The sequence below is a fragment of the Monodelphis domestica genome, chromosome 1, assembly GCF_027887165.1.
Source record: "Monodelphis domestica isolate mMonDom1 chromosome 1, mMonDom1.pri, whole genome shotgun sequence".
Lineage (NCBI taxonomy): Eukaryota > Metazoa > Chordata > Mammalia > Didelphimorphia > Didelphidae > Monodelphis > Monodelphis domestica.
The window spans coordinates 708,858,639-708,885,704 of record NC_077227.1 but is presented as its reverse complement, the minus strand read 5'-3'; the positions used below and the strand labels follow the sequence as shown (position 1 = coordinate 708,885,704).

The 27,066-nt window shown below is 40.3% G+C and overlaps 1 protein-coding gene across 6 annotated transcripts in view; it reads right to left on the bottom strand.

Annotated features, from left to right (window-relative positions):
* The window catches only part of TANGO6 (transport and golgi organization 6 homolog), a 220,037-nt gene that overhangs the window by 139,971 nt on the left and 53,000 nt on the right, over positions 1-27,066 (bottom strand). For all 6 annotated transcript variants that reach the window (XM_001377974.4, XM_056811251.1, XM_007477352.3 and 3 more), the window contains exons 8-12: positions 26,335-26,447; positions 21,682-21,858; positions 15,570-15,696; positions 14,172-14,363; positions 10,486-10,620 (exon numbers count right to left, since the gene is read on the bottom strand). In XM_001377974.4, the coding sequence (XP_001378011.1) occupies positions 10,486-10,620; positions 14,172-14,363; positions 15,570-15,696; positions 21,682-21,858; positions 26,335-26,447 (744 nt within the window). The remainder of the gene's footprint in view (positions 1-10,485; positions 10,621-14,171; positions 14,364-15,569; positions 15,697-21,681; positions 21,859-26,334; positions 26,448-27,066) is intronic.

The window sequence follows — 27,066 nt, the reverse complement described above, 5'->3', positions numbered from 1 at the left end:
GCCGCTGTGCATGAACGCCGACACCAGGCCACAACTGCACCTCCCGTAACAATTGGCGTCCCAGGCCCCGTGTGCCACAAACTCTGCGCCTCAGCCTTTGGACTTCAAAGCCATATGAGGGTACATCAATAGATGATAATGCACAAAGACAATAGTCATTCTCGATCACTGAGAGACTACCTCTTAGGTAACTACTTTGTTACCTAAGAAATTCCTGACTCCTGCCAGCAGTCTGTTGTGAAGATTGGATTTAGCTATCTTCTGATTGTAACAATGAAGATACTTAGCTCTTTCTTTATTGTGAAGATAAAATTGTAATCTCCTGATTATAACAATGAAGGTACTTAGCTCTTCCTTTAGAGTGAAGCTAGAATTGTAAGCTACAATCTATTTTTAGATCTTAACTACAAAAAGGCGTTAACTACAAAAGGTGAATTAATCACAAAAAGGTGTTAAGTAACTACAAAAGGTGAACACAAAAGAGGTGTTAAGTAACCCAAAAAGATATAATCTAACCAAAGAAGGTGAGAACTAAAGAATGGGTAGTCCTGGAGAAAATCAACCAAAGAAGGTGAGAACTAAAGAATGGGCAGTCCTGGAGAAAAGTGTCTGCTGTGATTGGAATTTAGAGGAGGTGACACAAGAGAAAAAGGTCTTTAAATAGAGGGGAAAAAAGACTGAAGTGGACACATAGTCAGTCACCCGGGGCTTGGAGTGAAGGACAGAGGACCAACTGGAAGACCGACACCCAGACTTCTTTAAGACTATCTCTGTTGGTGAGTGAAAAGCTGACTTGAAGCCTCCAATAAGGCCCATCATCTTGAGATTCTCTTCCCCTGGCTCTCTCTGTCTCTCTGTCTCTCTCTCTCGTTTCTTAATATCTTCCTTCTATTGTAAGTATTGTAAATAAAATACCAAAAATTCCATTTACTTTAGTAATTCATTTTGGGATTTAAAATTAAATGCCTGGGACCACCTAAATAATATATATTTCAGAGTCCAACCACAATTTAAATTTAACAGAAGTATTTGCCTTTATTCTTTATATATTTTTTCTATCATTAATTATTCTTCTTTAGAGATTTAGCTGATCCTTGATTACGATTCCTATGTTTACTTCCTTATTTATATTGGGATAAATAATTTATTTCAGTACTTAGCACAGTGCCCGGCCTATAATAAGGGCTGAATGAATGACTGATATACTAATGGGACTTGTACTAATACATAGGATCAAAAAATAAAAGTCTATATTTTATGGTGAGCTACAGAAAAAAAGCACATATAGCAGAGTGATGGATTTTGTTTTCTTAAATTACTATTATTTCATTTAAATTTTGAGCTCTTAATTATCTTCCCCCCATCCACTGAGACAGCAAGCTAAATGATAACAACAAAAATGTGAAATCATACAAAGCCATATTGCTGTCTCCCCTCATCCCCTACAAAAGGCAAGAAAAATAAAATGAAAAAATATATATCAATCTGCACTCTCAGTTTATTAGTTCTCTCTCTGGAGGTGGATAGCATTTTTCAGCATAAGTCCTTTAGGTTTTTCTTGGATCATTGTAGCTAAGACTTTCACAGATGATCACCATACAATATTGCTATTACTGTGTACAACAATGTTCTCCTGGTTCTGCTCACTTCACTCTGCACTAGCTCGTGTAAGTCTTCTCAGGTTTTTCTAAAACCTGCCTGCTCACTATTTCTTACGATACAACAGGACTGAATTACACCATGTACCACAACTTATTCAGCCATTCCCTAACTGACAAGTATCTCCTACATTTCCAATTTTTTGCCATCACAAAAAAAGAGCTGCTATAAATATTTTTGTTTTATATGAGTCCTTTTTCTTTTGTTTTGATTTCTTTGGGATACAAATTTAGTAGTGGTATTGCTGAGTCAAAAAGTATATACAGTTTTATAGTCCTTTAGGGAGTTTAAAATTGTTATCTAAAATTGTTGGACCAGAAAAAGTGACAGATTTTAATAGTCATCACAAGTACATTTTTATAATTTAACACTTTATAAGACATGTGTTGGGGCAGCTTGCTGGCTCAGTGAATAGATTTCCAGGTCCAGAGATGGGAAATATTTGGTATAAATCTGACCCCAGATACTTTCTAGATGTGTGACCTTGGGCAAATCATTTACCCTCAATTGCCTAACCTTTACTACTCTTCTGCTTTGGAATACATACTTAGTACCAATTATAAGACAGAAAGTAAGGGTTAAAAAAAATTATATTTGTCAGTTTTAAATTAAATACTTTGCACAGTAAGAAAATATAGCTAGGTTATTCCAGCAGGGCATAACCTCAGGATAAAGGCTGTACAGAAAGAAAGAAAATGGGTTTTTATAACGAATGGCATTTTGGGAAATAATCTTTAAACCTGTGCCAGACAAGCAAAGACTTGAGGATTGGTGCCTGTTTGGGAGTTGTCAGTTCACAGTCCTGGAAGATAATAAAACAATTGTGCCAAAAACTTAGAGTGATCTGAAACAGATAAAAATCTACCTCAGTGGCCCCTGGAGTCAACATAATAGTAAACAGAATTAAGACGCCACCAGGAGTTTAGAAAGACAATGAATGAACTAGTGTGTACTTGTTCCAATGAACAAGAACTCACAAAAATCAATGAGGCCCCATTGCCCCTTCAGAATTTTTTCTATCAGATGGACAGCCTACATGAATGCTTAGCAAAATTATCTTCCCATATAACATGTGACCAGTATTAGATCTAATATTGAGAGATATCGTGCCCACATAAAAGCTGATGTTTCTCAAGGAACTTGTGGGAAATAATAATGATCTACTACCCTTATAAACTTCACATAGGAATCTGGCAGCTTAAGAATATTCCCAAACTTTTCTATGATATAGCTCAGTTCTGATCAGGTGGTAAAAGGACAAGGTACATATTTACTACAAAGAAGAATTAATCAGTTACCAGCAATCTGTTAAGCATAACATCTTACAGAAGTGAATAAATGTTTCTAGTCAGGTGACCCTGGACAAGTCACTTAACTCCAATTGCCTAGCCCTTGCTGCTCTTCTGTCTTAAAATGTTACTAAGGCAGAAGGTTATGGGTTAAAAAAAAAAAGGAATAAATTAAGGCAATGGCCTTTGGGAGGAAAAAAAACAATAAATAAAATTCTGACCTGAACAGTGAGTATAAGAGCCAGGGAAAATGCTCTGCTCTCCAAAATCTGTGCACTATTTTAGTAGCCTTTTCTGCAGGAAGCATGGATATCCATTTAGCTAACATTTATGTATCACTTCCCACGTGCCCCATTACTGTATGCCTGTGAAATCTGGACAGTATACTAGAGCCATGCTAGGAAACTGAACTGCTCCCATTTGAAATTGTTTTAGGAAGATTCTGAAGATCACCTGGCTGGATAAAGTAACAGACATGGAGGTCCTTTCTTGAGCTGAACTGCCAAGCATTCGTACTCTACCGCAGAGAGTACAATTTGGATGCCAAATATGTTTACCTAAAAGACTATTTTACAGAAAACTCACACAAGACAAGCACTTGCTTGGAGGTCAGAAGTTAGACAAGGACACTCTCAAGTTCTCCCTAAAGAACTTTAGTATTGACTGTAAGACATGGGAGACACTGGCACAGAACCATCCAGCATGGCAGCCTACATCAAAGAAGGCACTTTGCTCTATGAGCAAAGCAGAATTACAATGGCTCAAAAGAAATGTGAAATGTGCACATTTAGGGACATTTCCACCCCAACTGTTCACCTGGGCTCTCTGTGCCCAACCTGTGATGGAGCCTTCTAAGACTATATTGGTCTGATTGGCCAGCTGGACACCCTGTATGCTGACCTCAACATAGCGATGTCATTTTGGTCCTCTTTTAGTCCAAAGGATAACAATAATGGACCATGTGCCAGGCACTGTGTTGTGCTTTACAAATACCTGATCTGGTCCTCACAACAACCCGGAAAGGTAGGTATTATTGTTATCCATATCTTACAGATGAGGAAACTGAGGCAGACAGAGGTTAGGTGGTTCACTCAGAGTTACACAGCTAATAAGTATCTGAAGCTGAATTTGAATTCAGATCTTCCTGATTCCAGGGCCAGTGTTCTATCCATTGTGTCACATCAAACAACTATGAGTACTTATATATGTACATACATATATATATATATATAATGTATATATGCAAATATACAGCACCCATGGGACATGATCCCCAGCACTTAGCAAAGTGCCTGGTACACAGTAAGTGCTTAATACCTGTTGATTGATGGATTGATCTTGGAGGAAAGGTGCTATCAGTGTGGGGATAGATAAGGTGGGGACTAGGAAAGACCTCTTACAAAAGGTGGGGATCAAACCAAGTGTTGAAGGAAGCCAGGAAAAGAGATGAGGAAGGAGGGCATTCCTTCTAGGCATGGGTTCAGTCAGTGAAAATGCATAGTCAGGAAATAGAAAATCTTGTTCTAAAAACAGCAAGGAAGTCATTGTCTATGAAAGAGGGTAAAGTACAAGAAGAATAGAAAGGTAGGAAGGGGCTCAGGTGAAGGGAGGGACACTAAAACATTCCCTGACCTTTTTCCTCATTAATCTGTCAAAGTACCTGAAATGCATATAATTAATCATTCTTTTAGAGTCAAGCAAGAAAAATCCCTGACTCCATTAATTTATTATGCCATTAAAATCTCAGTTTATCAAATTAGCCCTAGTTACCTAGGTACCAGAAATAGAGAAGGGGACACAATTAAGACTATTTATGGGACACAGAAAGCCCAAGAAGGAACAGAGAGAGGGCTGGATCTCCACAGATGTTCCTCCACAGCAGACACAGTCAGGCACATGAGGCTCTAAGGGACCCAGGGCAGCTGGGAGCAACAGGTCATCTTTGCGATGACTTAGGAGCCATGGAGACAGAGCCTTGAGGTTACAAAGCATCCCCTGGGTGAAATGAAGGAAGGAGCATGAAGAAAGTCTGATCAGGTGGCATCAGACAAGAGTTGCCCAGGAGAGGGGTGATGGTGGGTGTCACTGTGTGTGTTTTGGGAAGGATCTGGTGAGTTTGGATGGGAGAGACAGTAGGAAGTATCAGCAGAGCTATCAGGAAGCAGGCCAGATCAGGGCAGAGACCAGTAACCCACACCTTCACTCAGTGAGGACAGAACTAGGAAGCGATGACGACCTGCCACTAATGAGCTCTGAGCTCAGGCCACTTCTCTGATGAATCAGGCAGTTTCTGTATCCCAGAGACAGCAAAAAGACCCAGGGAAGAGTACAAGTAGGTCTTGATGTGGAGTGGGTAAGCCCTGAAGAGAAGCACACTGGGATGGACATCAGGATCGAGGAACATTTGATAAACCCATTAGGCAAGGGAAAAAGTAGGAGATCTGGGAAATAGATACAAGGGAGACATCAGTCACTTTGTACTTTTGCCAAAGGGCAACCCCGACCTTTAGGAAATTAATTGGGAGTTCAAAATAGTTTTACTTAGTAACTACCTTCTCCAAATTCCAATATTTGCCATAATTGGATAAAATTAGAAAGGGAAAATAAAAGCCTCAAATGTAATCTGTTCCATTAGTCTCCCAATCCCTTAGTAGGGGTCAAGCACAATCTTCTATCCATATAGATAGTTATATTCCATAAAGCAAAATTCAGAACTATATGGCAATTCCCAGCCCCACCCCCAACCCAAACACACAGGCAAGAAGCAAAGTATTACCCTGAAGGAGATACCCTTCAGAGTGTATGAGACAAAAGTGAGGGTCAAGCCGAGGGAATCCAGCTTCCTGCTGATGAGTTGGGTACCAAAAGGTCACAGCTACACAGTCAGGAGAAACTTCAGAACTAGGTGAGGAACTTGTGGCTCAAAGAGATCATATGACTTACAAAGTCATGCAGGTAGCAAGTGGCAAAGCAGAGATTCAAATTTAAGCCCTTTGATCCAATGGTGAGCATTCTTTCCATTGGGGCTCAAAAGGTAAAAGACATTTGAATCAGTCAGACCAGTGGTGTCTTCTAGCACACTAAGGCTAGCTAACTGAGCCAAATGATGAGTTTTGCATTGAGACACAGAATAAAATAGAAATACAACAGAAGGAACTGTAGAGTGGGTGCCTACTTTTTTCTGTATGCCATCAATTATGAAGATGAAAACTCAAGTGTTCAAATTGGCACATACAAAATTAACTCTATTTCAATTCACTGGTAAATACACACATACATATGTGCACACACACACACACACACACCACACACTGTCTCTCTCACAATCTCTCTCTCACCAAAAATACAACAAACAAGGGAAAACATTGGCCCTGTAATTTTGTCATTATTTAAATTGTGGATCTACTCCATGTATGACTTTGGAAGCTGAAATGGAAGCCCCAAAATTGAACTAAAAGCTGAAAAGGGCCCATTCTCCAGGAAAAATGCAAAGCAAAGAATGCTGAACAGCTGAAGGAAAGCCTGGCTCCAGTAATCACTCAACAAGCATTTATTAGCTGCTTCCTCTGTGTAGCACTGAGGATACAAGAAAGCCAACACCTAGTCCCTGTCCTCAAAGCACAAATGGGGGAGACAACACACAGGAACTATGTGCATATATACTATGTGGATACACAAAGATATACATAGGGATATATACATATCCCAGTGAAATTCTCTTCTATTTTCACTCTATCAATAGACACATGTATTTACTATACATCTAGCATAAAAATAAAGAGAACCTCACCGAGAAGGGACCACAAGCAGGAAGTAAGACAGAGCTTTGGCACAAGGAAAGACCTGAGTGGAGCCTGGAAGTCAGAGGTGAAAGGGGATGGTATACAAGTACATGGGTGCCTAGAGGCAGGCAACAGAGCATTGTGAGAGAAGACCAAGAATGAGACCCATATAATAGGGAGGGAGGGAGGGAGGGAAGCAAAATGTATGAAGACTGGAAGGGGCTCTCAATGCCAAATAGAGATCTATCTTTGATCAGGTAATAGGGAGTCATGGGGAATTTCTTGAGTAGGGGAGGAAAATGGTCAAGCATGCATTTAAGAAAAACATTTTGGCAGCTGAGTGGAGGATGGCTAAGAGAGATAAGAAATTGTCCAATCCCTTTTCCTAATAGAATAAAATCTAGGGAAATATTGTACAGGTTATGACCAAGGAAATGGATTGTCTCTATAGCTGCTTAATTCTCTTCAAGAAACCACCTCCCCAAGGCAGCTAGGTGGCTCAGTGGACTTAGAGATAGGCCTAGAAACTAGGACCTGAGTTCAAATGTGGCCCAAGGTAAGTGACCTAGCTGTGTGACCCTGAGCAAGTCACCTAACCCTCACTGCCTAGCCCTTACCATTCTTCTGCCTTGGAATCAATACACAGTATTGACTCTAAGATGGAAGGTAAGGGTATAAAAAAAATCTGCCACCCCCTCCCTGGATCCCACTGCCTGCTAAAAGTGGTTCTTTCCTCTCTAATTTCATCTATTCCTATTTGAGCTTGGCTATGGCATTTATCACATTCTAACTGGAATTATGATTATCTGTGTATATGCTTTATTCTCTTTTCAGTTGCCTTGCTACCATCTCCTAAAGATCAACAAGGTTTACCATAGGCCCTGCTGATATGTCCCCCCATACCCACAGCCTTTGTCATCTGCCCTGCCAATAAGCCCTAAGGATCCCCAGGGTTTCCTATCTGCCCCTGAAGGACCACTCAGTAGTTGATTTTCCTATATGTAATGTTTCCCTCCAATGAGAATGTAATCTCCTTGAGAGCACAGACTATCACTTTTGTATTTGTATAGCCAGTAGTTAGCACAGTGCTTGCCACAGAGTAAGCACATAATAAATGCTTCCCATTCATTCATTCATTCATTCATTTCCCTAATGAATTATAAAAGTTTTGAGGGCAGAAACAACATAATTTTTCATCTCTGAATCTCTAGTACCTAGCAGGATCCACTGCATACAGAAGGTGCTTAAATGGATGCTGACTGAACCAAACCAAAGCAAATCTTAATAGTTCAAGAATCAGAATCTTCAAAAATGAATATTATTGCACTGTGCACTGACTGCACAGGCTGATTGCTGAGTTTATTCCAAGAGAATCTGATTACTAGTCAGATTTAAGATTCCTTGTATTAAAATGTCTCTGCATAGCAGTTTCCTATGCTAATACAAATATGTAATTAACTGATCAATCACACATCTAGGCATCTTAAAGGCACATTCATCCTTGAAAGTGGCTGGAAACAAAGCCCTGAGCAGCTACATTACATTGAATGTGAAAATAGCACCAGTGTTCAGCTGGGAAGGTCTGTATTTTTGCCTGAAGTTGTCTTTAAACAGCAATGAAAGGAACAGGAGCTGGGTTCTAGATGGCCTCTGGAGCAAATGCTAGTTAGCCTGTAAATCCACCAAAGCAGAACATCACTTCCAAAATAGTCTGTGGTTAAATGTGAAAAATGGGCAAAATAAAAGCAAAATAACTTCTATCTACAGAGTTGTTTGGGGTTTGCAAAATAAAAGCAAAATAACTCCTATCTATAGAGCTATTTAGTTTACAAAATGCTTTCCTAAAAAAATGCTTGTCAGATCTTTGGAAAAGGGCAAAGTTCCTGACCAAATAAAAGATAACAGGGAGGTAAATGGATAATTTTGATTACATTAAATTAAAGAGTTTTTACATAAATAAAACCATTGCAACCAAAATTAGAAGGAAAGCAGAAAACTGGGAGAGGGGAACTTTTACAGTTAATTTCTCTAAGGTCTCATTTCTCAAAAATATATGATTTATATATATGATTTGCATGATGTACATGTATCACCTATATCAAACTGCTTGCCTTCTCAATGGAGGAAGATAGAAGTTAGAACTTGAAATAAAAAAAAACATGCTAAAAATTGTTTTTACATGTAAATTGGAAAAAATTTAAGAAAAGCATTTTTCAAATATATTAGGGAATTTAGAAAAATAAGAGTCATTTCACAACTGATAAAACAAGGAGTTTTCAGAAGAAATCAAAATTATCAATGATCATATGAAAAAATGGTCTAAATCACTAAAAATGAACAAAATGCAAATTAGAACATTTCTGAGGTACTACCTCCCACCTATCAGATTGACTGAATAGGACTGAAAAGAAAAATGATAAATGCTGGAGGGGATATGGGAAAGCAGAAACTCTAATGCCCTTTTGGTGAAGTTGTAGACTGATCCAAACATTTTTGGAGAACAATTTGAAGCTATATCCAAAAGGATATAAAAGTGCTTCTGATCCAGCAATACCACTACTAAGTCTGTACACCAAAGAGATAAGTGTACAAAAACATTTATAGCAGTTCTTTTTGTGGTGGTAAAGAATTGGAAATTGAGGGGATGTCTGTCACTTGGGGAATGGTTGAGCAAGTTATGATATGTGACTGATGGAATACTATAATGTTTTAAGAAATGATGGGGTGGGGGTTCAGAAAAACCTGGGTAGACTTCAATGAACAGATGCCAAATGAAGTGAGCAGAACTAGAAAAACATGGTACACAGTAATAGAAATACTGTAACAATGATCAATTGTAAAAGACTTAGCTGCTCTAGTCAATGCAATGATCTAAGACAATTTCAAAGGACCCATGATGAACAATGCTGTCACTCCCAGAGAGAAAGGAGATAAAGTCTGAGTGCAGATTGAAATGTATGTTTTTCATTTTTTTTTAATTTTTCTTGCTTTCCCAACCCTACAACATGGCTAATATGGAAGTATGTTTTGCATGATTTCATATGTATAATATTTCTTGCCTTCTCAATGGGCAGTGGAGGGGTAGAAGGGAGAAAAAATTTGGAACTGAAGATAAAAATAAAAAAAACAAACAAAAAACCAAAGTGCTTTCCTCACAACAACTCTAGAAAGTAAAGAGTACAGGTATTATTGTTATTTCCATTTCAGGGACAGAAATAGATCTTGGCTCTATATTTTCATTGGCATAGAGAACACCCAGATCGGGAAATTTCCTCTACTGGTGACCTGCCCTGAGTCACAAAGACAGATATGAGAGAGGTAGAAACTTAGCCCAAATATTCATGATTTATCTATGATGCCAAGCTATCTTTTAACAGCTGAGCAAACTAAGGTTGAAAAAGTAAGTGCCTGGACCATACGTCAAAAGTATCTTACCTTGGAATGAACCCTCCCAAACTCCCCCCACCCCCACCCCCACACTCCCTGGCTCTTGATTTCAAGTTATTCTACTTTCTCACACTCTTTTTCAGGTGACAGTCTGAGATCAAATGAAATCTCCAAGAAATAGGATGGATTTCCTACTCCTTTAGCTTGTACGAAATTCTTTTAAGGGTCAGGATGTTCATCCAAGTTACATAAGATCACACACACACAAATATCCATTTCCATTTCTGGTATGGGCAGGGAAGTAAGTCATACCACTCCTCCCTCCCTTTATGTCTCCAAATAAACTTATCCTAATTTATGCAACTTACCTGAACAGCCCCTCCCAAAATGGCAGCCACCAGTCCCATTGACATACTCAAAGTCTGTGCTTCCACAGAACTCTCTGCCTCTTGGGTTAAGCTGACACATGCTCGCTTCAGTGTTGCGGCTACAAATTCTACCACCTGCCACAGAAAAGGAATTGAGAATCAGTAGCCAGTAAAAAAAGAAAAATTCCTGAAATTCTTAAGTTTAAAAAAAGGCAGATACAACCTACTAATGCCATTAAGCAAAAAGATATTATGTAAAATAATTAAGAACAATTGAGACAACGGACTATCAAGCAGAAATATATAAGGGGCCAGGTCAACAAGCATTTTTTAAAGCAATTATTCCATGCCAGGAACTGTGTAACTAGAGTATGGTCTGCTGTTAATGTATTAACAAGAGTTATTACAAAATGACTCTGGTTAGGGCCTTCCTTGCAAAATATGAGCGTATATATGAGCAATATTTTATTTTTATGTAACACTAAGCTTTACATATTGGACATATTGATCAGTCATTCATTTCCTTTGCTGCCTAGCCAGTTTTACCAAGAAATTTAAACTAAAAGATGAAATCATTTCTGTCATCTCAAGGGAGCTTAGACACCATAAACATTGTTATCAAAACCCCTTCCAAGTTTATCTGGAACCTTACGTCCTCAAAATTTCAAGTTAAAGGATTAACAAGGTACAATTCTGATCAATGAATGTACACATAAATTTGTGTGTATCCTGGTGCTCTTGAGGTATGAGACAAAAGATTAATACTTTTAAAACAAAAGCAATCAAAAATCATAAACCACTGTTTAATAAACTCAAGAACATTAATCACTGGAGTCAAGACTCACTTAGTCTATTTTGTTATTTTCTCTACCTCCAAACAGATAAAGAAACTTCACAGTTTGTTAATACGGAAGTGGAACTGTGGAGAATGGCCAGCTCAGAGTTGTGACTATCTCTTTGTGTAGTTGAGATGGATCAGAGGAGTAGGTCACAGGAAATGAGGAGACTGAGAAAGTGGGAATTAAGGATATTTAGGGGACCATTATTGCATATGTCAAAGTCCCCTATTATGAGGGCAGAATTAGGAGAGAAGAGAAATGTGATGAACCAAGACACAAAACTCATTAACTAGAGAAAGAAAATATTCTAGAGGTGGATAAATAATGGCCACCATGATATGGACTGAGTAATAAATATGGATAGTATGAATCTCGAGGAAGGAGATGATGCTGAATGATGTGGGAGAGGGAGAGTCTAGAAGGGACATTAGGGAGCAAGAGGTATGCTCATCTCCTGGGATGATCAGTGAAAACATGTAAAATGAGAAAGAAAGAGGTTTAAAAGAAAATTTTATTATTATGGAATAGATATGTGAAAAGGCACATGGGAAAAAAGTCAGATCCAAAGTGGGACACAGGTTTGGGAAGGGGAGAGGTGAATGGGAGAAAGGGACAGTTGGAGAGGGGAAACAAGATTTGTGCTTCCATAGCCAAGGGCTTAGAGATCGTGGAATAAGGAGAATATGAGGTAGTTGGGATATGCTAGCCTTTGGGAGCGAGTCCAGGAAGAATATCAGTCTCTGAGAGAGGTCCCCTGTGATTAGACTTGTTTGAGGTCTTTCCTGAAAGCCTGACTCAGTGGCAAGTGGTTATTTTTTATACTGTGAAGCCCTAGGAGTCCCACCTCAGAGCAGGAAGGGCATGGGTATCCCATGGAGAAGAGCAGGAAGATGATGATAATAATGCCTTGAATGTATTAGAGAAATCTATAGGTGATATAACATGGAAAGAGTTTTGTACTAGGAAAGGGAGAAAGCCACCCTTTGTATCATCCTGTTGCTACTATTTTATAAAGAGTGCAGGATGAGTGCATAGGCTCAGGTTATAACAGAGTTAGGCTGTTTCCATTTCCAGAAGCATATACTCTGAGACAAAGATCTTCATTTTGGGTAATAACATTACTAGAGAGTTCATATCAATGCAGTAGGGAAGAAAATCACCTGTGGGGGATTAGTTCATTTAGAGGATGTATATCTGGAGAAGAAACCATCAATATTATTCCCTTTAGAGAGGCTAAAGGTGTAAGAGTTGGAAGGTGGCTAGACATTTTCCTGGCAGAAAACATGATAAAATACTGCTTATAGAAGTAGACAGATAATATTGGGGTTTTGATAGGGAACTGGAATTCTGAAATTTTCATGCAGCAACTAGGGTCTTACACAGGGAAATATGGTTTATTCTGTTCAACAGAGGGTAGCCCATTGCTTTCTCACAGAACCAATGGTTTTAAAGAGCCTCCAAGTCCACCATTGAAGTTGACACCTCCCTGAACAAGAATGCAATCTGTTACAGGCCCTAAAGGGGTCACCCCTGTTAGACATCTGTAATTATAAGGACATGTTTCTAGAACTCAAGTCAAAATATGCCTCTTATAACTTCTACCAATTATTTCTGGTTCTTCCTTCTAGAACCCAGTAGAAAAAGCAAGCCTTCTTTCAGTTGGGAGCCCTTCGAATACCTGCCAACAGACTTTTAAGTGTTCCCCCTTTCCAGCTTCTTCCACCCCATGCTTCTGGTGGGGCTTTAAGGCCTGTCACTACTCTGGAGGTCCTCCATTTGACCCTTTTCAGATTATCTATTCTTCCTAAAACATGGACCTCAGGGCTGCACACAACATAGAAAACTATCACTTCCCCTACCCTGCAAGCTTTGCCTCTCTCTCAATGCAGCCTGAGACTGAAATAGCTTTCTGTTAAGGTGCTCCTACATTTTGGCTAGTATTACTGTACTTCTATTATTAATAAGATAATGATAAGTATTATATACTTATACTAGAGATCTAATACCAGTTTCTAGACCATTCAACCATTAAATAAAGTATCAAATAGCCTAACTTCACCTTACCTACTGAATACCTTCTCCTCTCTTCAGAGAAAATACCTTTACTACCTGTGCTACCAGGATTTCCTGGATTCTACAAATATATACTTAGATCGGTGAACTTTTTTTTTTTCTTAAACCCTCACCTGTCTTAGAATCAATAATGTGTGTGGGTTCCAAGGTAAAAAAAGTGGCAAGGGCTAGGCAATGGGGGTTAAGTGACAGCTAGGAAGTATCTGAGGCCAGGTTTGAACACAAGACTTCCTATCTCTAGGCCTGGTTCTCAATCCACTGAGCCACCCAGCTGCCCCCAATTGGTGAAATTTTTATATTGGCTTACAAAATAGCACTGTGCCCAAACATTTCTTTGAACACTTTCAAATGTCATAGGATAGAGTGGATGTAATATGAGGAAGAAAAGTCATTTCGAAACCTAAAAGTACTCTTATTTTTGTCATTATTGATAAAGAGAAATCAGATTCTTAAACTACACTTAGGAACAATAACTTACACTTACATGTTGTTTTGTAGTTTTGTAGTTTTACTCAACATTCCTAACAACCCTGTGCCTTAGCTGGTGCCAGGATCATTCATGCCTTTTAGAGAAGAAATGACTTAAGTGAGTGGAAATGACTGGCTGCCAGTCTCATGGAGGCAAAGCTCATCTGACTTCTCCACCCCTATTCAGTGTTCTTTTCATTACAAAACAGGTCAATAGGCATCAGCCTAACATCCTCATCTGGCCCAGCAATGGACAGTCATTCCACTTGTAGGCTGCCAGGGCTCCAGGGTTCAGGCCCAACTCACCTGGGTGATGCTGGTGAAAACAGTCTCAGACATTCTCTCACACAGGATGGCTACCATTTGCAAGAGAAGCAGCTTGTTCTCTTGCTCTTCAATAAGGAAACTTTGGTATTCTTCCAGGGCCAAGAGGCTTGTGGGGGAGATGGGGCTGGGGGGGATCTTGTCTTTCTTTTCCACCGCTATCTGAGTTAGCTCCTGTAAGAGCAGATCAAAAAGACAAAGTGACAGAAAATGCCTACAGAAACAAGGGTTCAGAGCCATTAAACCTAATCTGCAATGGAGAGTCACATAATTATGCCAATAGCCCTAGGACTGCATCGCCTGCTCAATATATCAATACTGTATAATCTATCATTTAGCCTTCCTGGGACTCCCTGAAGGATATTTGTTAAAATGCTCCCTAGGCCCCTGGCCAGCTTCCAAGAAATACCACATTGGCTTGTGGGCCTCTGAGGCCAAAACAAAAAAACCGTAAGGTCTTCACTCCCACCATTAGGAACTGATTCCTTCTTCCAGAGCCACTTATCAAAATGCAATCCCCTCTGGAAGGGGTAAAACCTTAGATTTGGGGGCAGCTAAGGCTCTGTCTAGATTAAATGACTGAGAACAAAATCTTTAGAATGAAATAAAACATAAAGCTGGCTAGATGCAGGAGCCACAGTGCTAGGAAGGCTGTGCCACACACAAGGGAGAGGGCCCCTGGGCACTGAAGCAATGTCACCATCCCCGGAGGCCTTGCATTCTCTCCTCCCATGGAGATCTTTCCAGGGAGCACTGCTTCCTCCTTCTAGTAGAAAAGCAGAAGGGAGAGCAGGAAGAAAGCCATGAAGGATCCCAGAGCTCTGGGATATTAGTATAAGCCCCAAGTAAGAACTCAGGGTAGAGGCGGGCACCTGAGAGGAAGGAAGGGGAGGGGGCGTCCTCATCCTCCTCTCAGGAGCAGAAACGGCAAAGGTTCTCCAAGGATCTAATATAGGCTAAGCTTCTACAGCTCCTCTCTGAATCCCTGACAAAACGACAGTGGGAAGGTACAGGAATGACTCCACAGCTATAAAACCTCCTATTAACTTCAGAAAGACTCTTCTATCAACCAAGAGTAGGAATTAGTCTTGTCACAGTCTAAGGGTCAGCTTCATATCTAAAAGTAGAACAAAGACAACCTTGGAGAGTGGCAGTTAGAAATGAGATATATGTGGCTGAAAAAAAAAAACATCCTCCTTCCTTCCTAAATAAAGGGTTGCTGATAAATCCCCCTTGCCACTCCCTGACAGCCCACTCTGGTACTGGTATGTGGAAGCCATAATTATGGGCACCTTTATGGGATTTCAAGGGCTCCCACCTCCTTGAAATTTCAATGCTTGCCCAAGACCCTGATGCTTGTGAACTGTGTGTAACTCTTACCTCTAAACAGCAGACAAAGAAGTCCCCGGCCAGGCCACACTCTTGACGCTGGGACAGCAGGTCCACTAAAAATTCCATCTGGCCCTGCTCTGAGGCTACTTTCTGATACAAAACTTCATCCTCGTCACTGCAATGCAGGACAACATTTACTCTGGCAGGATCATCTAAAGGCAGGGCTTTTTTTTTTAATCTTTAAAAGTTTTAATTAAAAACAATTTTTAAACAAAAATATTATGTTTAGTTTAAAAATGATATTTTTCTTTTTAAAAATTTTTTTCTCTTTTATTACTAGGAACTTGATAAGCATTAACAAACATGAACATTTCCACATTAACGGAACAACAAAAAAAGGACTACACATGAAGTGACACCGTTTCTAGACAGAATATTATCCAAAATGATTCCAAATTTGCGGAAAATTTCAAAAACCTTTTGAACTATACATATATTATTTCTCATGGTGGAAATTTAAGTTATTAATTTTCAGTATCCAGGCTACAGCCCAGTAAACATAATCATTTGCTAATTTTTCTCTTTCTCTAATACATATACAATAAAGAAATGTACGTCTATTAACAGTTAGCATTTATATACTGCTTTAAGGTTTGACAAGTCCTTTCTCTATATATAAATTTGTTTATTTATATGTACAGTCACATACACACACACATACATATGTACAAGTATATAATATAAGCTCCCATTTGATCCTTACAAAAACCCTGTGAAGTAGTGCTATTATGATGCCCATTATAAGTTTAGGAAACTGAGGCAGAGATTAAGTGACTTGTCCAGAGTCACACAGCTAGTAAGTGCATGAGGCTGGATTTGTGCTGAGTTCTTGATTCTAGTCCATCATACCACCCAAACTCAAAAAATTAATTTGGTGAACCTACCTACTTAATCTAATCCCCTTCTCTATAGTCCCCTATTCTTTCATTCCTAGGAGAAATGGGTTGGAATCGCTTCCTATAAGAGTTTAAAACAAATAAAAGTGAAGCAGACACAGAAGCCAAAGTGGGGGTACTGATGGAAGGGGGTTGGAGGCAGGTAGAAAAATCATTGTCCTCTCCAGCCCAAGGCACCTTTATTTTTTCTTCACTCTGTTCTTCTCCCCTGCTGTCTGCCAGGTCTTGGCTACAACAGGAACCAGAAGAACATCATCAGACAGAAGAGACACAGTTGGAGAGTTTAGCCAAGGAAAGAAGATGAAAGGGGATTCTGAGAGAAGTATCCTGGTCCTAAGGCACCTCCTGTCCATCCATCTTTTACCACTGTCTCTGAGATCCTGCTCTGTTTGCCAGAAATGGAATCCTTCCCAGGCTTCCTGGGCTCACACATCAGCAGCATACCTCCAAAGGGGAGTCCTGGGGTATCAGGGTGGGAGCCAAGCAGGTATGTGGCTCCCCTAATTCCCTAACCTCTCAGTTTCCCACTTGGTTCTCCTCATGAGACAATGGTGCACTTCAAACAGAAATAGAAAGGGGTCTCCGTGTGAAAGCCCACACTTATACTGCACTCCAACTGAGAGGAGGGAGAAGGAGGCCAGTGGTGACTGGGCAGAGGAAGCCCATTGTTCCGGGCCTTGTCAGGGAAGGAGGTAGCAGTTGAGAAGATGAAGTGGGAATTTCTTCCTGAGCTGTGGCCCCAAAGCCTCCAGGTCCAGAGGGTGGGCATCAGACTCACTCCTTTGACTTTTATTTCTTCATCAATATTGGCATTTCAAAGTGTGCTGGTCTATTTCTACAACCACTCCTCTCTAAAATCCAGTTGTCTTAGGTAATGATACTTTTAAAGTCTAATAATATGAAAAGATCTGTTGAGTTTAGGAAGTGAATATAAAATCCTAATAAAAGGATGGGAAAGGGCAGCAAGGTAGCACAGTGGATAAGGGCACCAAGCCTGGGGTCAGTAGAACCCGAGTTCAGACCAGCCTCAGATACTTCCTACTTGTGTGACCCTGGGCAAGTCACTTAACCTCAATTGCTGAGCCCTTGTCACTTTTCTGTCTTAGAACTGATTCTAAGCTAGAAGGTAGATTTTTTTAAATGATAGGAAAAAAGGAAGGAGGAAGGAGGTGACTACTATTCAGTAGAATTTGGCTAGATTCTTAGAAATAGCACAATGATTTCTGTCCCAAGTCCCTACAACCTTTCCATGAGGGAGTAAGATAATGGAGAGGAGGATTCTTGTGAAGAGACTTTATTATCCTGAATAGTGTGGGACTGTTATTAGAAGTAGAAAGAAAGTAAATCTAGGTAAGTGATAGTTTGTAGCGACTCTGGTTAGGATCTTTTTCACAGCTAAAATATTATAAACGATTGCGCTTACTACTGATGATTTCACTAATAACTGAGTAAAGAACAACTTTCATGCTTACTTAAAGCCAGGAATTTGAGAATTCTAGAGATATAAGTAACTGTATAGGAAAGGTGGTCTCGCCAAGTTCATTAAATAAATAATAGCAAGAGTTAATATTTACATACAACTTTCAGGTATGAAAAGTATTTTTTAAATAAATGAGAGCAGCAGCTAGATGGCTCAGTGAATGGAGCACTAGGCCTAGAATCAGGAGGATCTGGATTAAAATCTAGCTTCAGACTTCTTATCTGTGTGATCCTGGACAGATTACTTAACCCTATTTTCCCTTCCTGTCTCAGAACTGTAGTAAAGGACAGAAAATAAGGTTTAAAAAATAAAAAAAACAAACAAATAAATAATAGTGACAGTTAAATACATATGTAGCTTTAAGATATGAAATGTGTTTTATCCATATAGCCTTGGGAAGGAAGTGCTGATTATTAGCTCCATTTTGTAGATGAGAAAATTGAGCCCTAGAAAGATTGCCCAGGTCACTCAACAACTAAGCATCTAAGGCAGGATTTAACTCAAGTTTTTCTTATTCTAGTTCCAACAATCGATCCACTATATGAACTGGAATGGGGCTCTAAGCCTCACTGACTGAAAGATATGATTACAATTTTTAGTAACTAATAAGGAAATACCCACCATACTCTTAGGTTAGCTTAGAATTTATGATGATAAGATTAAATATGGGAAAGAACAAGAGAATGAAGCTGAGGAGTGAACTACAAATTAGGACTGTGCTGCGTAATTCAATTACACATAGAACCTGTCTTCTTTACCCTGTTACATATGAGAGCAACTCTTTCCAAACTTGCTATAGGAGATAACATTTTAAGCTATTTTTCTGGTTCAGCAATATCACGTCTCCCAACAAACATCTCTAATTCTCTGAGAAGACACCAAGAATGAGTAATCTGGGCATTTAACTTTTGAATTAGTTGGTTTATCAGCCCACAGTCCTTTGGATTAATTCATATTTTCCCCTATGTAATTTATTTTTAAAAAGATGGAAATGTAGTTGTATCACTTCCAAATGTCTATATGTTATCCTCATTATTTACATCTAAATACAATATTACTCTTTAAAAAGCATGATATAGTCATTGACCCAGCTAATATATTAATGGACATATATTCTAAACCATCAAAGACAGAGAAAGAGGCATTTGTACAAAAATATTTGTAGCAGGGGTTTTTTGGCAGCAAAAAACTGGTAGCAAAGTGGGTATCCATCAGTTGAGAAATGGCTGAACAAATTATGGCATATGAACATAAGAGAATACTACTGGATCATGAAAAAACAATAAGTATGAGGAATACAGATAAACTGATAAAAAACTAAGTAAGCAGAAGTAAAAAAAGGAGTCACACAATAATGACTGCAAAATATAAAAGAAAACAACACTTAAAGACATGAGAACTCTGCTCAATGCAATGACCAACCTTGCCATCAAAGAACTGGTGATGGGGGGCAGCTGGGTAGCTCAGTGGATTAGGAGCCAGTCCTAGAGACGGGAGGTCCTAGGTTCAAATCTGGCCTCAGCCACTTCCTAGCTGTGTGACCTTGGGCAAGTCACTTGACCCCCATTGCCTAGCCCTTACCACTCTTCTGCCTTGGAGCCAATACACAGTATTGACTCTAAGACGGAAGGTAAGGGTTTAAAAAAAAAAAAAGAACTGGTGATGGAGTGGGCTTCTCTCTACTCAGGAGAAAGATTAGGGGCTAAAGGTTCAGAATAGGTTTCTATGGAAGAGTGGGTATCATTAAGAAGTAACAGAATTGGGGGCAGTTGGGTAGTTCAAGGGATTGAGTCAGACCTAGAGACGGGAGGTCCTAGGTTCAAATCTGACCTCAGACACTCCCCAGCTGTGTGACCCTGGGCAAGTCACTTGACCCCCATTACCTAGCTCTTACCACTCTTCAGCCTTGGAGCCAATACACAGGATTGACTCCAAGATGGAAGGTAAGAGTTTAAAAAAAAAAGAAGTAACAGAATTGCAAAAAATAAATTTAATAAATATTTATTTAAAAGAAGAGGACATGATAATAAGTAGTTAAGAAATGTTGCTTTATTTTCAGTATCTAGCTGCTGAATGTATAGTTCCAAAAATAAAATAACCCCTTTCCAAAATTAGTACTGTTCTTCTCTTTGATTTCTCTAAATAAAGTTTTTACTTATAAATTCTTTATCATTAAATTGGTGCTGTAAAGATAACTATTACATACTTCTTGCCTTCTGCTGTCCCATTAAGATACCTGAATTATGCCCTAGAGGAGTTATCATTAGTGGCAGAAATAGCAGCATTCTTAAGCATAAATGATTAAAAAAAAAAGCCTCACATATCCCTCTAGTGGTAAAAGAGGAATTTATTTCCGCAGTAGGTGCTCATTCAATTCTAACCTTTTTGGCAAGGAAATCCACACTCATACCAATCAGTGCCAATAGAACCCTACGACCACTTCAACATTTCTTCTTAAGAAACTGTATTGAAGACTCTCCTATATCAAACCCAGTAGGATGTCCAGGTAAAATGATTCAAAGAATTGTTGATAACAAACATATGAAGTATTTAAATATTTCAGGATGTATACATATTTCAATCATAAAAACCTAATGATGTTCATCAAAAATTAGCCAATTACAGAACTGGGCCTCTGCTCAATGACTGATTTGTTTAAAAGAAATCCTTTGAACAAAAATGGTGTTTTAAAATGTCACAAAATTAACCTTGAGAACTTCTCCTTCTGGGAGCTAAAATGGCAGAGTAAGGAACAAATGCTCTGAGTTCATCCAAACCCACCTCCAAACAACCACAAAAAAATCTTGGGAATAAGGACACAAGCACAGTGTTTCACTCAACAAATGCCAACATGCTGTGATAAAGGACCCTAACAGCATAGGGGCTATTGTTGAACCTCTTTACTATGTGATTTCTGATCTGGAAGTGCCTATTTTAGGGTGGCCAGCCTTACACATGTCACACAGATGCTCGAGAATCAAAAACACACACACAGAGTTGGGTGATCACCACAAAGCAGGCCGAGCACAGGACTGTAGCTCCAAATCACTAGGTGAATTCCAGGCAAGACTGACTCTCATAATGTTCTCCTCTGAACTCAAAAATAGAACAAATGAAGACAAAACCCCCGTTCACTTCAAGACTAGTCTAACTCTACACATAGTTCAATCATTTTCAGGGAGAAAGATGTGGTTTCCTGTAGTGTTGAGGTCAGATAGAAGTCTGCCCTTTATTTTAATTCACTGGGGTGAAGAGTGTGGGAGAGGTGAGTTTGCCTCTATGCAGAACTACAAGGTTCTAATAACCTGGACCTCCAGTTACTTGGCTCTTAGAAAGAAGTCCTCTGGGGGCAGCTGGGTAGCTTCGTGGATTGAGAGCCAGGCCTAGAGATGGGAGATCCTAGGTTCAAATGTGGCCTCAGACACTTCCCAGCTGTGTGACCCTGGGCAAGTCACTTGACCCAAATTGCCTAGCCCTTACCACTCTTCAGCCTTGGAGCCAATACACGGTATTGATTCTAAGATGGAAGGTAAGGGTTTAAAAAAAAAAGAAAAAAGAAGTCCTTTCCAGGCTTTCTTAACACTAACCATTTCAGACACTAAATAATAATAACAATTTAGAGAACAATCAAGGTTTCCTTTCTATGGGCTCCCCTTAGTGGTTAAGCCAAAGAATGGGTTAAATTCAGTTTTCTGAACAGAGGAAGGGAGAAGGATGAACTCACCTAGTTGTTTCTTTGATGGTTACCATCGTACTGCCTTGACTGGCAGCTCTGAATTCACACAGCGGATGGAGAGACGGCATCGACTTATCCAGACCTGCCAATCCTTTCAGAGCAGCCAGAGCTGCCTTTCTCTCTAGCTTCTCCAGCATCCACAACAAGATCTCTTGGCAGAAAGACCTGGCAGGAATAACAGTTTTGCATGATTCTGCCTTCTTACACTGTACTGAGACATGAGCTAATGTAGCCGAAGAATATCAGCCCTATTGGCAAGGCAGGGCTGCTTTGCTCACCATCTTCAGAGTGCAGGATCCCAAAACATTTATCAAGTACTTACCAAGTATCGGGCAATGGGCTAAGAGCTGAGAATGCAAAGAAAGGTTAAAAAAAAGGGGGGGGGGGCTGCTGCTGGGTAACTCAGTGGCTAGTGAGCCAGGCCCAGAGATGGGAGGTCCTGGGTTCATATTTGGCTTCAGACACTTCCTAGCTGTGTGACCCTGGGCAAGTCACTTAACTCCCATTGTCTAGCCCTTACCACTTTTCTGTCTTAGAACTCAATACACAGTATTGAGTCTAAGGTGAAAGGCAAGAGTAAAAAAAAAAAGGAAAAACCCCCCAACAACCCAGTCTCTAATCTCAAGCAGCATACATAGAAAGGGGGAGACAATGTGAAATATTAAGGAATATGAAGATAATCTGGGAGGGGAAATCATTATCATCTGGAGAGACCAGAAGAGTTGTGTTGAGGACCCTAACAGCGCAGTGGCCATCAGTTAAACATGTTTACTGCATGATTTCTGACCTGGAAGTATCTCTTTTAAGGTGGCATGTACTACAGATGTCACATAGATGACATATAATACAAAAAAGACATATCCACTGAGTTAAGTGATCACCACAAAGCAGGTTGGGCTCCAGGATTCTGGGTAAGGCTTCCTGTGGAGGTTAGGGTTTGAGTTGAGACTTAAAGGAAGCCAGGGATTCTAAGTGTTGGTGAGAGCTCAGAAGGCAGACTATGTCAAGCTATATCACTGCCAGTGCAATGATACATATGGATTCTTTTCCACTTGAATAACCCCCTCCCCCCATGTTTTTACACAAATATGACAGGTACTACATTTTGGGAAAGTAGAGTACTCTGAAAGAAAGCAAATATTTGTAATAAAATCACGTATCTTCCATGGGACTAATACTTGTGTTTGGGAAGCACCATGATAATGTTGCAAAATTGTCTATTACTAATGCAACAAAGATTTAAGAGAGAAGGATTGCAAAGAAGAAAACTACTCTTTGACCCAGATATACCACTACAAGGCTGCAAAGAAATTAAAAAAAAAAAAAAGAGGGAAAGGTTTCATAGGTAGAAATATATTTATGGCAACTCTTTTCGTGGTAGCCCAAAACTGTAAAGTAAAAAGGTGTTCTCCTAATGGGGAATGGCTTCTGAGATATGTGTGTAATAAAATATTATTGTGCCAAAAGAAATGACGAAATAGTTTCCTGGAAAACTGGGAAATCTTTATGAACTGATAGAGAGCAAAGTAAGTAGTGGAACTATAATAATTTATATAATAATATAACATTATAGACAAAAATCAGCTCTGGTAGACTTTAGAACTCTGATCAGTACAACAATAAACGAGAAGTTCAAAGTCTGAAGATAAAACATTCCCCCTTTGCCAGAGGTGATAAACTTTAAAATGCAGAAAGAGACGTATATTTTCTAAATGTGGTCATTTGTTTTGCCAGCCATACATGTATATTTTGAGGGCTTCATTATTTTTTAATTTGCTAAATGAGGGGAAGGGATGTAGTGAAGACAGAATAAATTTTTTTAAAAGAAAGAATTTGCAGTTAAGGGAAAAAATTAAGTGATATTTAAGTAAAAACACAAATTAACTTGCAAAAAAGGAACAAAAAAGGAAAGAAGCAAATATTGACACAAACCAAACTCACTCATTTATTTAACAAACATTTTACTAATTATTTACTATGTGCAGAAGTTTGTGCCAGTATAGGAGGAAATACAAAGTTTATATATAAAATGGCTCCCTAACCTCCAGGATACTTAGAGTCTAGTAGATAATTTATATTTATATATAATACTCTAAGATTAATAAAGGTCTTTCCTCTCAACAGTTATAGGAGATGTCATCCAACTATCATTCTCTCCAATTTACAGATGAGGAATCTGACAGGCCCAAGATCTCATAGCTGGTCAAACCCAGTGATACAGATATAAACCAATGTAGGCTGAGGTATAAAATCTCGAGCATGATCAATTTATTAGTAGAGCAAGCACAAATCTACTAACATGGGTCAATGGTTACCCCAATAATGCCAGAGACCCTGAGTGAGGGATGGGACAAGGTATTTTCTAGCCATTAACAAGAAGGCAAAGAGTGATTTGGAGCTTCACAGATGGGTCTACGTATAAAGCAAAAGTTCTCTGATCTCAGTTTGATATCACCATCCCTTGGACCACCCCTTCTAAAAGGTGATGAGGGTCACCAGGCAAAGGTAAGACAAGGGGCTTTGGGGAGAGGTTGAGATTAAGCTTGGCCTTTGCCCAGAATGTGACTGCTGGGTGAAGCTGCAAGCCTGGAGATATGAGTTACAAGATAAGAATTGTGAGGCAACTGACCCAAGGTTACTGGAATCACAAGAATAGGATTGTGACCCAAGGGAGCTGATGTTACCTGAGTCAAATTTACAGCAAAGGACAATATTAAATCTAGTTTGACTAAGCCTTAAAAATAAAATTAAAGTCAGTTTTCAATCCTCTACCATGTCTATGGAATCCAGGTCCAGTTCTCTTTCTTTTTTTAAAAAGCTCTCCCCTCTCATCTTAGAATCAATACTGTATATTGGTTCCAAGGCAGAAGTGAGATAAGGGCTTGGCAAACTTGGTTAAGCAACTTTCCCAGGGTCACACTACTAGGAAGTGTCTGAGGCCAAATTTGAACCCAGGGACTTCCCGTCTCCCAGTCTGGCTCTTGAGGCCTGAACCACTAGCTGGCCCCTGGTTCTCTTTCTACTACATTCTAGCTATCTATCAATCTGATGGAGCCATGAAGATTCTATAGCACCTATTCTCAAAACGAGTTTAAACTAGTTTCCAGGTAAAGTTAGTAATTTTCTGTTGCCATTTTGATGCTATTTTCCCCAAAGCAGGAGTGTGCCAAGAGTTAGCTAAGCTGTCCTATACCTTCACCAGCATCCCTGCCTTCCTGTGACCTGGCCTCTGCCTTCTGGTCTGCACCAGAATGGGTTAAAGTTGTGGATGGGGTGGGGGGGAGGAGGGCATGGAGGGATGAACACTGGTCTGGGTGGCCCCAGGCCCAGACTCCACAGGGAGGGGAGGAGGACTGGGTCAAAGACTCAGCCTAGCCCTGGCTCTGCCCAACCTGGCACTTCCTATGCAACCTTGTACAAGCCATTTAACAACCTTCCCAATGCCACCCTTGCTAGCTCAGAGCCATCATTAGGATGACGGGAGATGATGCCAAGTGTTTTCTACATCGCAAGACATGAAACAGGTCTAAGCTATTCTGATGAGCCCTGAATGGGAACAACTGGGAGGAACACGTTTCTGGGGAATGATCTGGGGATCATTCCCAAAACTGTGCCAAGGTTTTGGCCAGCCTTTGGAATCTTCGGCCTTGCTAAATAATCTGACAGTAAATGTGCTGAGGGCATTTCCTCTGCAACTAAAAGGACAAGACTGGGAAGTCCCTCGGTAAAAGCTCTTTAAACAAATTAGATATTACAACTTCTACTTAGACTCTAAGGAAGATTAGTGTGAGGACATCTAAGTACTTTCTTCACTGTGAGGAACACACTGCCACTACTCTGGCCAAACTCTCTCAGGGGTTTTCTCCCCACAAGATGGCTCCCATCCAACCTCTATTTCCTTCTTCCCATACACTTAATTCCCGTCTTTCTCACTGGCCAAGCACTGACATGTTTACTGGAGAAAACGTAAAGTCCCTTTCCTGTGAGGAGAGCTAACTCAACACCCTCACTGTTAGCAAGGCAAAGAATAAAGCAAATACAATTTCCAGTGGCCATGAGCTACCAACATTCCTTCCTGACTTAAATGAGCAGAAAAACTGTGTTTTCCCATGTCTCCTGTGTCTAGTGGTCAGTGCAGGCGTGACCCCATCAGGGAACCCCTGCTCAGGGACCCATTCCCCCTTTAACCTCCAGGATCCAAAATAAATTCCTTTCCAGTCTTCTTACAGCTTAGCCTTCAGCCTCTTGGATCTGCTGGTTGTGTGTCTGTCTGTTCCCCATGCCCAGGGCCTTCCCCTCTGTCCATGCTCATCAGGTCTCCTGGCTTCCTTCAGCCTCAGGTCCATTCTGTGGCTAGTGCTTTCCCTCTTAGATGACCTTCCACTTCCACTTCCGCGTGTACATGGTTGTTTGCACCCTGACTGCTCTGTTAGACTGGGAGCTCCTGGAAGGCAGAGACTGTGCCACTGACTGCCTTTGCACCCACCACTCTCAGCACAGGGCCCGGCATGGACAGAGTGTTTCCTAAAGGCCCTGTGCCTGGCTGGCTGCTCCGACATGGACAAGCAGTTCCTGCCACAGACAAGTGCACTTAGACCAGAATAGGCCTATGATAGTTTCCAGGTCAGACAAGTTCCTTACCTTAAAGGAGAGACATTCTGCCGAGTAAAGCAATAGAGAGAAAAAATAATCCCCAGCACTGGACGCAAGGACTCCAGCAAGGCTGCTCCAGGCTCGTTCCCAACCACAAATACCTTTGGAGAAAAGAGAGTGAAAGGTATAAACACCACGTCGGATTGGACAAGCAGCTTGGAGGGACAAGAGAGAACCCGGCTCTGCAGACGGTGTAAAGGGCTCTTTTGATACATCGAAGTCCTAAAACCTCAGACTGGCCCAGCAGCCTTTGCTGGAGCCTGCACGACTCCCCAACAGAAAGGCCAGCTCAGAATAGAGGAGGAGGCCGAGCACATGGAGACAAAATAGGCAACAGCCTCTCTTGTACACTACTTGAAAAAACATTTGGTGAAATCAGGAACATCAATAAGTTCCCCGACTTCTTTCCTCCTCTCTCTTCTCTCCACCATAACCTTTTCTTCTTTAATCGGGTCTGGCCAAGATAGCTGCCTGGATGGCTCTGCTGCCCGTGTACCTAAATCCAGCAAAACACTGACATCCACAGGATGCTGAACGGATTTCTCAGGGACTACTTCCACTCTGGAACCATACAAAGAAGTCATTTGGGAGTGCACAGGTATTATAAGAAGGGGCCACCAACAAAGCCAGCAACAGCACAGGCAAACAAGTCAGCGTCCTCCTAGCATGATCAGAGAAGATCCAGAAACACAGAGAGCCTGAGGGACTCTGTGTCTGGAG